The 14584-nt window shown below is 56.6% G+C and overlaps 8 protein-coding genes across 8 annotated transcripts; all 8 read right to left on the bottom strand.

Annotated features, from left to right (window-relative positions):
- Nucleotides 1-75: 75 nt before the first annotated feature.
- JKF63_02154 (uncharacterized protein) lies at nucleotides 76-855 on the bottom strand (the record flags this gene model as incomplete). The annotated part of the gene is made up of 1 exon (XM_067898196.1): nucleotides 76-855. One exon carries the CDS (start codon nucleotides 853-855, stop codon nucleotides 76-78), a length of 780 nt encoding a protein of 259 aa, XP_067754353.1.
- Nucleotides 856-2159: 1304 nt separating this feature from the next.
- Nucleotides 2160-4172, bottom strand: JKF63_02153 (uncharacterized protein; the record flags this gene model as incomplete). Its single annotated transcript, XM_067898195.1, has 1 exon — nucleotides 2160-4172. One exon carries the CDS (start codon nucleotides 4170-4172, stop codon nucleotides 2160-2162), a length of 2013 nt encoding a protein of 670 aa, XP_067754352.1.
- Nucleotides 4173-4874: 702 nt separating this feature from the next.
- Nucleotides 4875-5525, bottom strand: JKF63_02152 (uncharacterized protein; the record flags this gene model as incomplete). Its single annotated transcript, XM_067898194.1, has 1 exon — nucleotides 4875-5525. The coding sequence occupies one exon, from the start codon at nucleotides 5523-5525 to the stop codon at nucleotides 4875-4877; it is 651 nt and encodes a 216-aa protein (XP_067754351.1).
- A 528-nt stretch (nucleotides 5526-6053) lies between these two features.
- JKF63_02151 (uncharacterized protein) lies at nucleotides 6054-7415 on the bottom strand (the record flags this gene model as incomplete). The annotated part of the gene is made up of 1 exon (XM_067898193.1): nucleotides 6054-7415. One exon carries the CDS (start codon nucleotides 7413-7415, stop codon nucleotides 6054-6056), a length of 1362 nt encoding a protein of 453 aa, XP_067754350.1.
- Nucleotides 7416-8799: 1384 nt separating this feature from the next.
- On the bottom strand, nucleotides 8800-9765 carry JKF63_02150 (uncharacterized protein; the record flags this gene model as incomplete). Its single annotated transcript, XM_067898192.1, has 1 exon — nucleotides 8800-9765. One exon carries the CDS (start codon nucleotides 9763-9765, stop codon nucleotides 8800-8802), a length of 966 nt encoding a protein of 321 aa, XP_067754349.1.
- Nucleotides 9766-11159: 1394 nt separating this feature from the next.
- Nucleotides 11160-11456, bottom strand: JKF63_02149 (uncharacterized protein; the record flags this gene model as incomplete). The annotated part of the gene is made up of 1 exon (XM_067898191.1): nucleotides 11160-11456. The coding sequence occupies one exon, from the start codon at nucleotides 11454-11456 to the stop codon at nucleotides 11160-11162; it is 297 nt and encodes a 98-aa protein (XP_067754348.1).
- A 638-nt stretch (nucleotides 11457-12094) lies between these two features.
- On the bottom strand, nucleotides 12095-12640 carry JKF63_02148 (uncharacterized protein; the record flags this gene model as incomplete). The annotated part of the gene is made up of 1 exon (XM_067898190.1): nucleotides 12095-12640. The coding sequence occupies one exon, from the start codon at nucleotides 12638-12640 to the stop codon at nucleotides 12095-12097; it is 546 nt and encodes a 181-aa protein (XP_067754347.1).
- Nucleotides 12641-13034: 394 nt separating this feature from the next.
- On the bottom strand, nucleotides 13035-13862 carry JKF63_02147 (uncharacterized protein; the record flags this gene model as incomplete). The annotated part of the gene is made up of 1 exon (XM_067898189.1): nucleotides 13035-13862. The coding sequence occupies one exon, from the start codon at nucleotides 13860-13862 to the stop codon at nucleotides 13035-13037; it is 828 nt and encodes a 275-aa protein (XP_067754346.1).
- Between the last annotated feature and the right edge of the window lie 722 nt (nucleotides 13863-14584).

Raw genomic sequence — 14584 nt, 5'->3', positions numbered from 1 at the left:
GGGGCGCCCACGGGGGGTGACTGGCGGCGGGACGAGAGGCCCCCCCCCCGGCGCCGAAGGCCCCGCCACCCGAAGCTACAAAGGAATGGGGAGGGGCTCATCAAACATCGCGTCGGTGCGCACAAACGGTTGCTGGAGGCGGTTGTCTTGGATGTTGTGGTGTGTCCCGTTGCGTATCCGCACTTGCCCCTCAGCTACGCGTGCAACAACGCTGCGCTGGAAGAGCTCACCAAACAAGGTTTTTGCCGCGACGCTTGCGCTACCAGTCGGATTGCCAGTGTCCGACGGTTGGGGCTGGAAGGGCGTGGTGCCGTACTCATGCGGCTGCCGCTTCCACTCCGCATACTGCGGCGCTGGCCGTTGGGCCTTGCAGAACTTGTACGTGGTTGCGTCCGCGTTTTTCTTCTCGCGGAACAGGGGTGGTGCTGGGTTGACGGTCGGCCATGTGGCGCTAGCTAGGTCGGAGGCGTCGTATCGGGAGCTGCGCGAGAGGGTGGTGGGCATGAAGAAGTTCGTGACGTGCTTCACCAGGCCGCGTGCGGTGTCGGTGTGTCCCTCATCGGCCCAGCACACGCGCCTGCGCGACGGCATCTCAACCGGTTTCGGCAGTGTCAATGCCGCCGCCGCCACCGCCGCTGCCCCGGCGGCAATGACGTCGACAAGCGCGTCGCCTTCTTCAGCAGTGTCGATGGTTATTCCATCGGCCTCGACCGCCGGCGCCTCATCTGGGAAAAAGTCGCCCTCGACAAGGTGTGTGTGATGTGCGTCGAGGGCTGCCAAGTCGGCTTCCACCACGTCCTCTGCGCCGCCGTTCACCGCCACTGGCGAGCTTGGCTGCAGCCCCTCTACGCTCATGGTGTTCGCTGCGTGGCGCGTGGCGAATCGAGCTGACAGATAACACAAAGTACAGAGTGGGGCGAGGGGTATGAGACGCCCTTCGTCCCAGCGTCGGTCGCGTCACAGAGCCAACACGAAGAGTTGTGAGTGTGTAAGAAGGAAAAGAAGACAGAGGGCTATGTAGTAGCATTGTTAGGGCAGACTACTGGAAAGATGCCTGCTAAAGGAGTTGCCATTGCCCACGTTCTGGTTCAGGCGATGTGATGCATTGCGGCAGTGCAGATCACAGGTGCTTCACTGGGGTCATTCTCACCTTCACGCGACGTGCCAGCAGGTACGGACGCGACCGTTGGCGGTTGTCCATCGGCGCCAGAGGCCCTTCCTTTCTCCCCATTTTTTTCCCTTTGCTCCCCCCCTTCCCCTCCGTATCGGAGAGTTCTGACGAGGTAAGTATACGTCTGCGTGGCACGCGTACAGAGCCCGGGACTCTCCTCAAAGAGTAAGCCAGTGCGGATGCTCCACCACGGATATTCGGGCTAGGATCTCGACGGCATTGTCTCGAGGCAACATGCAGGAGTAAACCCCTCTGTGCCGCCCGGCATTCGTGGCGAGCTGTCAGCGTACTCTAGCGTGTCTCATCCGGCTCGCACTCCCTGTCACCAGGGAGTTTGTACTGCCCACAAGAAATGCACCGCGTGGTGACCAGCGTAATGAGAGCGACTGTGAGGGTTGCTCGGCGAAGCGGGGGATGGGCAGAGTTCGTAGCCGAGGCCGTGCTCAGACGATTAGGCCCGCATCGCCCAAAGGTGTGCACATCGCCCCCCCCCCCCCCCCCCCGCACAGTGCGGTGGACCTATTGCATGACACACGCAGGGATGTTCAGCTCATGGTGCCGAGAAGAAGTCGACAAAATCCGTATAGGAGATGTGTGCGCGTGTGTGTATGTGGTGGGGTGCTCAACGGGGAGGGGAAGGGTGGTGGTGTATGGCGGGGAAGTGGAGCAAGCAGAAGTGGCTCCTTTGTCCACTAGAGCGCCATCAACGCATCTACAACGAAACAACCTAAGGAGAACAGAAGTCTGAGGCTCCCTTGAAGATACGACCCAAACAGGAACGTCGTCAAGCCAAATTTCATTGGCGTATGAGTGCGCGAGACACGCTGGCAGGTCAAACTTGGATTTTCATGTTGCATAGTCCCCTAGAATCCCCTAGAAAAAATACGATAATGAAACGAACTCGTTTCGATGCAATTAGAAAAAAATACGCGACCCGTATAAGCTCATCAAATAGCGTGTCGGGGGAAAGTGGGGGTGCAGTGATGCACTACGAATATGAAAGCTTAGTAGGATCCTCGCACATGTGTGTGAAGTTCACGAAAACACGCTCATTGTTAAACAGCAGCTCCACCAGCTCCTTCCTGAAAACGCTTCTCACAGATTCGCTTGACAATTTGTCGTGCCGCGCGGCCACCAACCATGCGAAATGGTTTCTTTGAGCTGCGAATCTCCCGTGCTTAGGTGACGAAGCGTAGTGAATGAAAGGAGGATACATGACGTCGGGGTCATCCTCAACCTCATTACGGAAGCCTCTCCTTTTGTCGTCTGCGGTCGCCGAGCGCCACAGCAGCGGCACGGTCACGAAGGCGCCGCTTGGAGTCCTCTTCAGGTTCTGCAGTGAGTGATTCTGAGGCTCGTTCACCCCCAGTAGGTACTTGGTCTTGTTCCACACACGCGAGCTGTTGCTGCTAGGAAACTGCTGCGCCAGGTATTTGCCATGGTGGAACAGGGTCGGATATGTCTTTATGGTGGCAGTGGTTACCGACATCTCAGAGCGCCGGTCCAGACCAACAAGGCCCGGTGGCCCGTAACGGCGATCGTACGGGACTGGCGGTGACCGCATCGAAAGCGGGGGTCCCGTCAACAGGTTGTGCTCAATCTCGTACAGGCGTCCCCACACGTATAGTTGCCCTATCAAGGATTGATCAAACCACCACTCAGACGTATGGCGGTCCTGCTCCCCTGCCACCGGCGTCTCCGTAGCCGCATACGTTGCAACCGACTCTGCTAGCAAGCGGAGAGCCCACACGCGTGATATATGCACGCCGCCGTTCAGAAAAACGGTTGGGTTTGAATTGCTCACAACGGTGGTATGGTAGTAGAGTGGATCGTCGCGAGAGCGCTTTGGGTGCTTCGTATACGAGAAGTCTGTATGCGGCTCACGTAGCATGTCTTTCATCATCCACTGCCGCTTGCCCTTGAAGACTTCTCTGAGTTTCGTCACCAACGCATCACCGCCCTCGCGCGCATAGAGCCCCAACTTTTGTTTATCGAAGGTCGACACGTGATTCCGCGTCACCTCGATCATGTGGTCCAGCGTCGCAAACGCAACCGGGCAGCGTGTAAGGTTTTTCGAGTGCTGGCCCCACCAACAGAGTTCCTCCGTGTTGTACACCACAGGCGGCATCTGCAGCCGAGGACGCTCCGCGCCTGCCGCGTCGCCGTTCAACTTGGTCTGCAAATCCTCCATGAACAGGGGCGCCTTCTTTTCTCCGTAGTCTTCCCATGCCCGGACGGCCGCGACGTCGAGGTCACTTTCCTTCCTCGGCGAGAGGCGCGCAAACTTTTTGAGGAAGGGGAGGAAGTCAGCCCCAGTCCAGAAAACGTCGCTATCCATGGTGACGACGATGTCTTCGTCGCTCAGCCCCTCCTCCTCCACAAAGTCAAGATATTTTTCGAAGCGCCGAAGGTGCGAGTAGGCGCTGTCGAAGCCGGTGACCTGAATGCCAATGCCCCCCAACGCCGCAGAGCCTAGCGCGGTACACAGCTGCCAGTTCACAAAGTTGGAGGAGATTTGAAACCGTACGCGTAAGGGACGCTTGTGAGAGATGTTGTGGCTGACCAGGTACGCGTCGATATCTGCCTCCATTGCTTTTTGACGGCGTATACGACTATGTACAGCGTCGGGGATGGGCTTTTCTTCGGTACCGTTGACAGCGAGCCCCTGCCCACGGGAGCGCGGTGCTACGAACGCGGCGTGCTCTCGGTACACCGTGGCCTTGGATCTGTACGGGATGCAAAGATTTCTGCCGTCCAGCAGCCGTGCGTAGCGGCGTGGCCGTATGCTTATGGTACCTAGTACAACGAGAGCCACTACCAAAGATATGGTGAGTAACATAGTGCGCCAGCTCCGAGTCTGCCACCGAAACAACTGCCTGAACAGTTCGCCAGCTCGTGGAAATAATCTCTTGGTTTTTGTTGGTTCATCTTCAGGATCGTATGCCTCGGGTTCTTCGCCAAACCGTCTTGCTGTTATGGAAGGGATGCTTTGCCTCTGCATTGGGCCACAGTTGTTCATCACGATGCGCGTGTCTTTCTGCGTAATTGATACAGCCAAGAGTGAGGAGAAGAAAGGGGAAATGGGAGGGGGCCGGTGAGGGGCTTGGGTGCTTGTCACATTCACGTGTAGGCAGCAAATATGGGCGTACACGCGCACGACTTGTTATTTGCAGCGAGGGCGTACAAAACACTTCGTGGGTGCCTCACACTTGTTCGTCGTGCTTCGATTCGGACTGAAGGAAGGGGTTTGTTTTTCTCTGCAAGGGGCGCTACACCAATACAAGAGCCCCTCCCTCCCCCCTCCTTCCCAAGGCGGGAGGGGGAGGGAGGGGAAGGCGTGTTAGCAGGGACAGGGGAGTAAAGAGGTATTCGTGGTCTATGTGCGCGTGGTCTTTGTACTGCTTTGCTCCTTCACTTCTTCGCCCGCGGAAAGTGTGCACGGCTGGCGCTACTGACCCAGAGTAGATGAACTCGATGACATGGAAAGAGGACGTTGAGCAGGGCCCACCACAACTGCCCCACAACGTCGTTATCATCACTCCCTCGACCATCTTCCACTCACGTGGTAACAGCAGGTGGCGGTGTGAAGAGAAATGAAGAGGAGTTCTCCCACTCACCCCAGAACGGATCGAGTGAGGGATCACACCACCACGGGGAGCAAAACAGATGAAAAGCCAGCATGGACAGCCGCCGCCATGGGCGCTCACTTGAAGTAGTTCTTCATAAAATGCCCAAAAGCCTCGGAGTCCTGAGTGCGGTTCAGCACTGAGTCCCACTTTTGCTTTCGCCTTTCCTCCACAGTAGCTGCCCTGGACCGATTGCGCCACGCCGCCTCGCGAAAGAGCACGTCGTGGTCGTAGCCGTTTGTGTGCACCACAGCGACCTTCGACTTCGATGCAGGAGGAGAGGACGCCATGTCTTCGCTACACGGCACTTTAGCGGACGGCTGGACGGGGGTGTGCGCGGCAGCCGTACCGACATTTCCTCGCTCCTGTTGTCGGCGACCGCGCTGCTCGCGCAGCTTCGCCAGCCGTTCGTTTTCGCGCTCGATCTCATCATTTCCCCCGTCCTCGACATCGCTGCTGCTACTGTCACTGCTACTGCTGATACCGCGCGCATGCTCGGCTATCGCTGACGACTTAGCGGTGGAGCCCAATGAGCCAGACGGGGCCTCCGGACCGCTGAGAGGGTTGTCCTTGCGTGCCAAATCATTTGCGGCTTCGTCCAAGCGCTTGTCGTTGTTATTTCCATGCCCCCCTTCTTTCTGCGCATCCGATACCGTTTGGGTATCCACACGGCGCCGTTTGATGAAGCTCTGCCCAGGCAGGCTCTCTTTGTGAATGATGCCAGGCATGAGCGCTGTCGTGCCCCCCCCTCCCCCTTGCCGTTAAACGACGAGAGAGAGAGCGTGCGAAAACGGTCCAAGAGAAGGGGAGGAGAGACCACGAAAAGTGCTTCTGCAGCGATGGCTATGCACTGGCTAAACGATGCGAGGGGGAGGGAGCTCGGGAGCCCACAGTGCGGGGCGGTGAGGGCCGCAATAACAGGGTCAACACCCCGACGTGGTTATCACAACTCCGCGTGTGCAAAGTTAGCGACCAGGCCGATAATGAAAGGTAACGATAAGGGAAAGGGAGGAGGAGGAGGAGGAGGAGAAGGGGGGGGTTGAGGAAGCACACGTGATAGCATTCGAGGATAAATGACCCCCTTGAGCGAGCGAGCGAGTGTGCAGACCGTCAAGCCCCATCTTGGGGTGTTGTGTGTCAGCCGAGCAGGAGAAAATTCGACGCCGCGTTGCGTTTCGCCTGAGCCGCGAGTGCTGGGGGAGGGGCAACCACGTCTGTCTGCATCTTTGACTTGAGGATTTCTACGCTTTGTGTGGTCACGGTAGAGGCCACTCGTGGCGGTCAAGCGAAGCCATGCCACCGGACAGGAGCCCACGTACACGCAGACAGACACACACGTGTAGGGAGTACCAAACTTCCGCGAGCGTGTTAGTGGGCCTGGCGTGCAAGTGCGCCCCCGGACACCGCATGCCGTGTGTCCACGACATTTTCTTTGCCTGCTCATGTGCCTTCTTTTGCATGGAAATCACCTCCTCGCGTGTGACTTCGCCGTAGCTACCGGCCTGAATCGCCTCGAGGGGCTTCTGCGCCTGAATAGAGGCAAACAGCTCGGCCTTGTTGATTCCCCAGTAATGCAACACCTCGCATTGCTGCGGCGCGTACTCGAGGGCACCTTCGACTGTGCCGCTACGCAAACACAGGGGCAGCTCCAGCGTGGTGCCACACACTGCAGCGCGCAACGGGCATGCTTGGGGCAGCGGCAACGGTCGGCCAGTGGCCGCGCCACGTGCAGTACACCTCGGTTCGTACGAGGCGCTGCTGACGGAGGCGATCGAGGGGGATAACCATCGCAGCATGTCTGCCCCGCAAAAGCTCGCATCCACATCTACGCATGCCTGCCGCAGCACCAGCGGAATGCCAATCATTTCCTGGAGGCATTGCAGTGACCAGCCCGGATAGAGGCCCTGTGCTTCTACATGAATGCTTTCCTCTTCGGTGGCGGAGTACCAAAGCGCGTTGGGGCCGTTGAAGCGAGAAGAATTGACGCCTCGCTCCCTCTTGCGCGGTGAGGATCCGGCCGACAAAGGGACTCCGGATGGAGCGGTGTCTCCAGCGCTGCGAGACGACCAGATGTTCCCACCAGTGCCGAGGTCCGCCCCGCTGCCGCCGGTGGTGCTGGCGCGCTGCCTCCGCCGCGACATTACACGCGCTTCCTTGTGGAGCAGTTGCCATTCACTCGCCCTCTCACCGCCGCTGTAGGGCTGCACAACGTACTGCTCATTCACAGACAGTAGCAATTCTTCGAACATGTCGGGGCGAAAGGCAACGCCGCGCAAGGCGGGGTTGAAGGCCGGGTAGCCACTGTTCTCAACGGGGGCGTTGCCAGCTGCCAAAGAGCGACCAGCATCGTCGGTTGCGAGGTGACTGGCTGACACCGACGGGGAAACACCGCTTCTCGTTCCACAGCACGGTGCAGAGGAACCACTGTCCACTCCGCTGCAGCTGCCGCCTGGGGCAGCCCCACCTATCCCAGGGCCTGTTGCCTGGGTGTTGCAGTTGCTGTTGTTCGTGTTGCCCGCTCCTGTGGGTGTGACAGTGAAGACGCCATTCACCACGCGCCGGAGAGCATCGAGTAGCGGCGCCAAGAGTGCTGGCAAGACTTGCTGTGCCCAGCGCATTACCCACTGCTGCGTACCTCGGTTCATCAGACGTCCCTTCGCGTCCTTTGCCGGCAAGGATGCCGCCCTCGCTCGGTGTTTCTCCGCCATTGCCACCAAAGAGTGACACCTCGGTGACATCATCATCATCATGTGGCGTTGTCTTTCAGCTGTGCCCGCCGCAACTGCCCGTCGTCTCCACGCGCCCCGCAGCAGCGGCTGGAGCTTCTGCCCACGCCTGCGATGCCGCCGCGCAGAGGGTGTGAAATCGACACAGCCAGTCGGGAGTTCGACGGATGACTGCGTGCCATTCTTGATAAATGAGGTGCTTTGTCGCGCGTGCAATGAGCTCACCGACCACGGCCTGGATGCATCGTCGACACTGAGCCATGCGCGCCTCGGTGTTGGGGGACAAGGAGCCGTGGCGGTGGGCTGTTTGCACGGCCCGGAAGAGGGCCTGCCCCTCGGTGCGCAGCAAATCGACAATTGCATAAACGTACGTGCCGTAGCGCACCCCGTGACTGTGGCACAGAGTAGATAGAAGGATGGGGGGTACTCTGCGCTGCCATTGATATGGAAGGCCGCCGCCGCCACGGCCGCTGATTGTTTCGCTGGTGATGGGCGGGGTGTTGGCGTAGTAGCTGGCTCGCTGCATGCTCGTTGGCGTCGCACGGACTCCACTGACACCACTCATCAGCCCGTTCAACATCTGATGAGCCATGATGCGCAACTTCGACTGTAGTATCAGCTGGTTGGGACCCATTGCCCGCTGCGCGCACCCATTCTCACAGAGGTACAGTTCCCTTCGCGGCACCCGCGCCGCCAGCCAGGACTTCCGAGTGTACCACTGGTAAAGGCAAACGGCACGCGCATCAATGAAGTACCACCGCGCGTCGGCACCGATGGCCAGCGTGAGCCGCAGCCCGCCTTGCCCAGCTGGCACGCTGGCAGATGCCGGAGGGCCAACCGGATCATAGCAACTTGCCGCAGAACCTGCAAGCGACGTTGGGGTGCCGTAAAAGACAGAGTTTCGTCGACCGCCCCATGCGCCGCTGACGCTTCCCGCATGCTACTGCGAAGTGCCAGCGGCAAGGCCAAGCGTCGAGGCCGCACCGGCATAGCACTCGCTGCACGCTGGCGAAGTTTCAAGTTGCCGCAACAGAGACCGACTAACTGACCCATCTCCCAGCACATTACCAATACCTGCGACCTCGGCGGTACCACTGCATGCTGCGGCCGACACACCATCCACTGCAACTGCCGAGCCAAGCTGCCCGCTGGAAACAAACCTGGTTGCCGCCTCTCCCCTTCCACCCTCGAGCGGATCCAACGGACGCACCAGCCGCAGCGTTGCACATATGCCGCAAAAACAGTGCCACGCCATGCCCACTGCATCCCACCCGTGTCACGGACCGCTAACCGGCGCCAACGACATGCACAACACCGGAACCCCCAAGACCTCCATCCCAAGGGTCAGTGGCACACAAAACTCTGATAGCGGTGCGTTCACTACAGCGTGCAGTGCATCTACATAGGCCCGAACCTCTCGCATTGTGTTCCAGCGCAACAAGCATATACCGTGAGCAGAATCGTAGCAGCAAGTGCTGCTAAGCCGCACTAGATGCCGTGAGGGCGAAGTCTGCTCCTCAAGGTCAGACACCCACGCCGTCACCACATCCACCATGGCACCAGAAAGCTCGTGCAAGAAGGCGTTCCACGGCCTCTGAAACTCCTCATCGTATTTCTCGGGCCCCCAGTCTCGACGGAAAATGGCATAGGAGGCGGCGCTATGCGTGTTGGTATTGGCTACGCTCTGGGATGCGACACCCACACTTCGGCTACTACTGCTGCCGTCCAGGCCAGAGGACTGTCGCAGCAGCGGCGGGCCTTGCCGCAAGCCTCCAGTATCATGATTCTCCAGCGTCGAGAGAGTGGCCGAGGGTCGATCCGTTGTGGATGCCGTTGGCCTCGAGTGCTGGGGCGCAGCACCAGACGGCGGGGGCACCTCATCGCCACCTGCCGCGGGGGAAACGCTTCTCGGTGGGCGCTGCAACGACGGCTGCATCGCATCCCTTTCCGTGCGTGCGGGAGACGACAGGTCTGCAGGGTAGCTCCCTAGCTGAGAAAACGGGGGAAACGGCGGTGCCGACGCACTTGTCTGGATCCGTGCTGCCGCCCCTGCATCAGTGGATACACCCTGCTCGCTGCCTCGCAGTGTTTGAGCTGTAAAAACGCTGCGCTTGTTTTCTACCTGGGGAATGTACCGCTGGTGTGTCTCCCGAGCCGTGGCGGTGTCGCTGTACATCTTGCACACCATGAAGTACTCGGACAAGAGTAATGGACTGTTGGACAGTTGAGGGCGCGGTCGCATGAGGGAGCGCACCATGTTGGCATCTTTCACTGTGTACATGAACGCGTGTGACAGCCGATGTGAGCGCCCCCTCCCCCCCTCTCCTACTCGTGACTGCTCCCCGTCCCAAAGAAGCGCGGGTTCCAGGAAAGCGGTCCTGCGACAAAAATGAAAAACATATTCATGCACATAGTACACACCGTCGCACACTGAGAACGAATAAAAATGGAGCACCGTGAGAGAGCACCAAGTCTGCAAAGAAAACAAGCAAGGGATGGCGGAGAAAAGAGGCCGAAGCACAGATTCGGTTCTTCACCAGCGCATGTGGTTTGAAAAGAGTAATTAATGAAGCGACTTTTCTGACGCGACCAGAAGAAACGGATAGTATGATGAGGGCAACAACAACAACAAAGGAGACAGAACAAGCTGCCAACAGCGAGGGCAACAAACGGGTGTTGCGATGCCGGAGACGCAGCAGATGCAAATGACACTTATTGTTGCTAGGGTGCTGAAGAGTTGCTTAGGGAGATGAGAAAAATGGAAATGAGAAAAAGTGGAGGGGGAAAATCCTATTCACTCTTGTTTTTTTTTCGGAGGGGAACCGAGGTGAACGCACACAGACGCGCGCAGCTGCACTGCCGCACCGCACAGGGCACAGCTGCCGAACTGGACTTTATTTCTTCTATGTACGAGGAAGAACGTTGCAACACGGAGGAGGAGGCAAGTTAGAAAATAGGTCCAGAGAAGTCGACCAGGGGGTGTGAGGAGGAAGGAAGTAGGACGCATGCTGTACTGAAGAAGAGCATCCTTTGGAGGGGGGGGGGTGAGTGGTTTTTGTGGGTGTGCACCATGTCATTGTGGCGGTGGCGATCTTCACAGGGCACCCATTATCCTAGCTGGCGATAAGCGTGACAAGTGATGCTGAGCGGCGCAAGCATGTGCGCAATGTCTTTCGTTTGCTTTCCATTTTTTGTGTGTGAACCACTCACCCTCGTCAACACGACTCCGTCGTCGAGTAGAAGGGGAGAACAGCAAAGATAATGAAACAAACACGGGGTGGAGAGGCACAGGCCACCTGCGTCATTCCCCACTCACTCCCTTTCAAAGATCTCCACACCACGAATGAGAACAGAGGCGAAGCGACCCATGAATGTGAGCCACAGGCCCCACAACGAGCTCGTCAAGCTCCTACACTCACAGACACTGGAGGAACCACAGGGTCTGTGTCGAGCGTGCAAAAGGGGAACAGCAAAAAGGGGGGGGGGAGAGATAGCGGCTTCTGATCGTATGTGAGCAGCACAACGAAGAAATGCAGTCACAGCTGCGTGGTGCGGACTAGCCGAAAGTGGCTTTAGATATAAGCAAAAACGTGAGATTTATGGTCCAGGTTCACAAAAACTCACTCAGCCAATAGCCTACTTGTGCCCATGATGAGTCTTCTGTTTTGCCGTGTCAAAGTAGAGAGGTCGTTTTACGTACATCTGGTTCACCAGGGTCATTCGCTGCAGCTGGCGCAGCCTATCACGCCCTTCAGTTGCTAAAAACTTCTTCTGCTCTTCCTCTGGGAGCTTTGCGACTGCGGCAAAGTCGTCCTTGACGTGCTGTACAAAGTACTGACGAAAGTTGTAGTCACGAAATCCGCGGGCCGTCCGAAGCATCTGCCTGCGAAGGCGGTCGATCGGTCCTGGCAGTGTCTTTGCAGCCGCCGGCATCTTTCTTTTCACGTTGCTCGTTTTTCTGTGTTCTGGTTCACAAAGAGGACGGATCGGCAAGCAAAACAGTGCTAAGAGACGCTACTAGAAAGCCTGTGTGCTTTGCGACGGAGAGGCTGTGGTGCTATAACTCTGGGAAACAGAAATGCGCAGAGGAACAAAACTTGATCGGAGAAGCATCATATCGTGTGGTGAGGCGACGTGATCGTGAAGAAGACAAAGTGAAAAAACAGAGCGAGAGATAAGCTCTCTCGAACTCCTCCCAGAGGCTCATCATCGAGTGTCCATGGTCACTGCACGATTGTGGAGTGGTAACATTACAACTACTGCACAACTCTTTCGCTACCCGCCAAAACGGGGACAAGGAACACCGGAGGGGGGAGGGGGGTGGGTGGTCAAGAGAATCTTACAGTGATCTAGTTCCCAGGGGGGAAAAGTGGCGCAGGCTAGCACACCAGACATCCTGTGAGTGATTTATGTAGTTGCATCCAAGAAGGCATTAGTAGCATTAAACGTTGTCGTCACGAGGGCGTGTGCACGGCCACACAAACACACCTGTCCTCCCCCTCAAACCGCACGAGAGCATGAGAAAGCGTCTTTGTTGAACGCAGTGCGCGCGCCTCGCCGAAGGGGTCCTCCTACGTCATGCGAGCCTCGTCACGCAAGTACTCACCAATGTCGACCTCATGAAAAAGAACTTGGGAGTTCATTTCGCACTTTCGGCACTCCAATGTGCTTTGGGCTGCGACACCAAAACCTAAGGGGATGTCGCCCATCGAAAACACGGCGACTTTCTGGTACTTCGGTGTCGACTCGGTGATACGGCCAAGACCTGCACGACTGACGTTTCCGCCGTACAGGAACTTTTGCTCTTGATTCGGTTTCACCCAGATCTTGAAGAGTGAGTACTGCGCGATGTACTCGAGCGCTGTCACTTGAATGCGGACGTTTCCATTGTGAGTAACCTTGGCAAAGAGGACACCGATCCCCATCAGGTTGGTCTTGGAGACGCAGCTTGCCAGTTTTGCAAGACGCAGGGGCATGTACCAAATTCGGTTCTTGTGGAGGCGAAAGACATGCTCCTCCTCGCCCTTTCGCTCAAGCAAGTGCGTTGTGTTTGGCCCTATGTACTGTGCTAGCTTGTCGAAGAGCTTTTTCGTCTCCTCGTCGGTTAGAGACCGCATTTTCTACTGTCAGATAAAGTGGAGTGGGTTCTTCACGCTGAAAAGAATGGCTGCGGAGGAGTGGAACAGTTACATAGTTACACTGCAACCGACAGCTTTGCACGTGGCAGACAATCAGTCACAAAAAGCAGCAAAGAAAAGCAATGATGTTGGGTGCGGAAAAGCGTGAAAAGTGGAGAGCAGAGAGAGAGAGAGAGAGAGCTCACAAGTCGCAGATCCCATCGCTAAAACGGACGCAGATGCAACAGTGGCCAAGCTACTCTGATTGTGAGAAGGAACCTGCATTGGTGTAGTCGCTTCGTATCCGACGGAGAAGGCAAGGCAGAAAATTCAAAACCAGTGATATAGTTTTCTGAGCAGAGGTCGTCGAAAGTACAGCACACACACACACACCTTACATAAGGACGCAATTGCTTTGATTCGCACGAGCCTTTTCCAGTTCGATCTGTGCCTTTGACGCACTCACCAACGCCTTATCTACATTGTAGTCGATCCTGTCCAGCATTGCTCCTTGATCGACTACCATTGTGTGTAGATCCTCGAACATTCCCCGAATCTCTTGAATGCTGTCCACGATATCTCCAATCTCTTTGCTCGCTTGATCTCGCCGCATCTCCTCAACTAGAAGAGGCTGTATATCCTGCTCTGCGAAGCCCATTTCCAGAAATTGTGCTGCTCTCTCTTCTTGCTGAACCGTTTCGTAGGCAGTGTCGCTTCCGATCCTCATGTACTTGCTCGATTTGTGCTCTCGCTGGCGCAGTTGCGCAGCAAACAGTTCCTGAGCACACTTGAAGCGAAGTTCAAGTTCCTTGAGGCGAGCCGTTAGCTGTGTCTGGATGCTTCTGACGATGCGCACCTCTTCTTCGGAATAGCTATCTTTGAGTCGTGTGCTAGCAATCATAGCATGCCCCAACGTCTTGAGAGTGGTTTGAATTTTGATCGTCTGCTTATCAACCGAAATTCGCAACTCGTCTTCCCCGTCGTTGCTGCAGAACTTCGGCTTAAGGAAGAGAGCGTGCATCGAGCTGAGATGATCGATTTGGTGTGTGAGCAACCGTGCGTTTTCTTCAAAATCGGATGGAAGCCTGCTCCAAAGGGGGACTATAAGCAGTTGCTCTGTGGGCTGCTGCGGTGCAGTGGATTCAGCGCTGCCATATCTTGAGCGCACAGCGGTGCGCCGTCCAGCAAACTCGATGAAGCGATCCCTGACTTGCAACTCCATTGTTCTAATAGGCCTTTCATTCCTGGAAGTGGTCTGGCAACAACAGCAAAGACAAGAGAGTCAGAGATACGTGGTCATGTGAAAGACAAACGGCGTAATACTTCACGTATGATGAAGCTCCATTACGCTCTAGAGAATCCCTTCTGATTCTTAGAACACGCATCCAGCGACTATCGCCTTCACGATTTTGTAGAAAGCACTCGAAGAGTGCGAAAGCGCTGGCTCGTGAGCCCAGGGAGCAGGGAAATGTTCTGGAACCCCGAGAGAGGAGGGGGTGGAACTGGAACTGGAAAGGGAGAGGAAGCAGCCAGGCTAATGCGAGGTGCAGCTTCCGATAGGGTACAATATTGCTACTAGCATGAAGTGTCGGAAGAGAAGCGCGCGCGCACACATATATATGTGTGTGTGTGTCAAGGCGGCACGGTGACGATGTTCCAGCTTCAGACATCTGCTTCCGAGAGCGTTTACACGTCCCCGAGCAACGCATGCCAGCACACAAAGAGCGAAAACACACACACACACACACACCTCTGACTCACGTTATCAAACAAACAAAAAAAGAGGGCGGGAGAAATAAGAGGACCATCCTGCCGAATCACAGTAAAAAAAAAGTTATTCACAAACCATTCACTCATACCCATACAAGTGGGAGAGGGAGCGGGGATAAGAAAACACAACACCGGAGTGAGTCATTTGGCGGTTAATGAAGGAGTCGAATCGTA

This window comes from Porcisia hertigi, chromosome 33 (genome assembly GCF_017918235.1).
Source record: "Porcisia hertigi strain C119 chromosome 33, whole genome shotgun sequence".
Classification (NCBI taxonomy): Eukaryota; Euglenozoa; class Kinetoplastea; order Trypanosomatida; family Trypanosomatidae; genus Porcisia; species Porcisia hertigi.
Note: the sequence above shows the minus strand (reverse complement) of the source record. Positions and strands in the feature narration are given on the sequence as shown.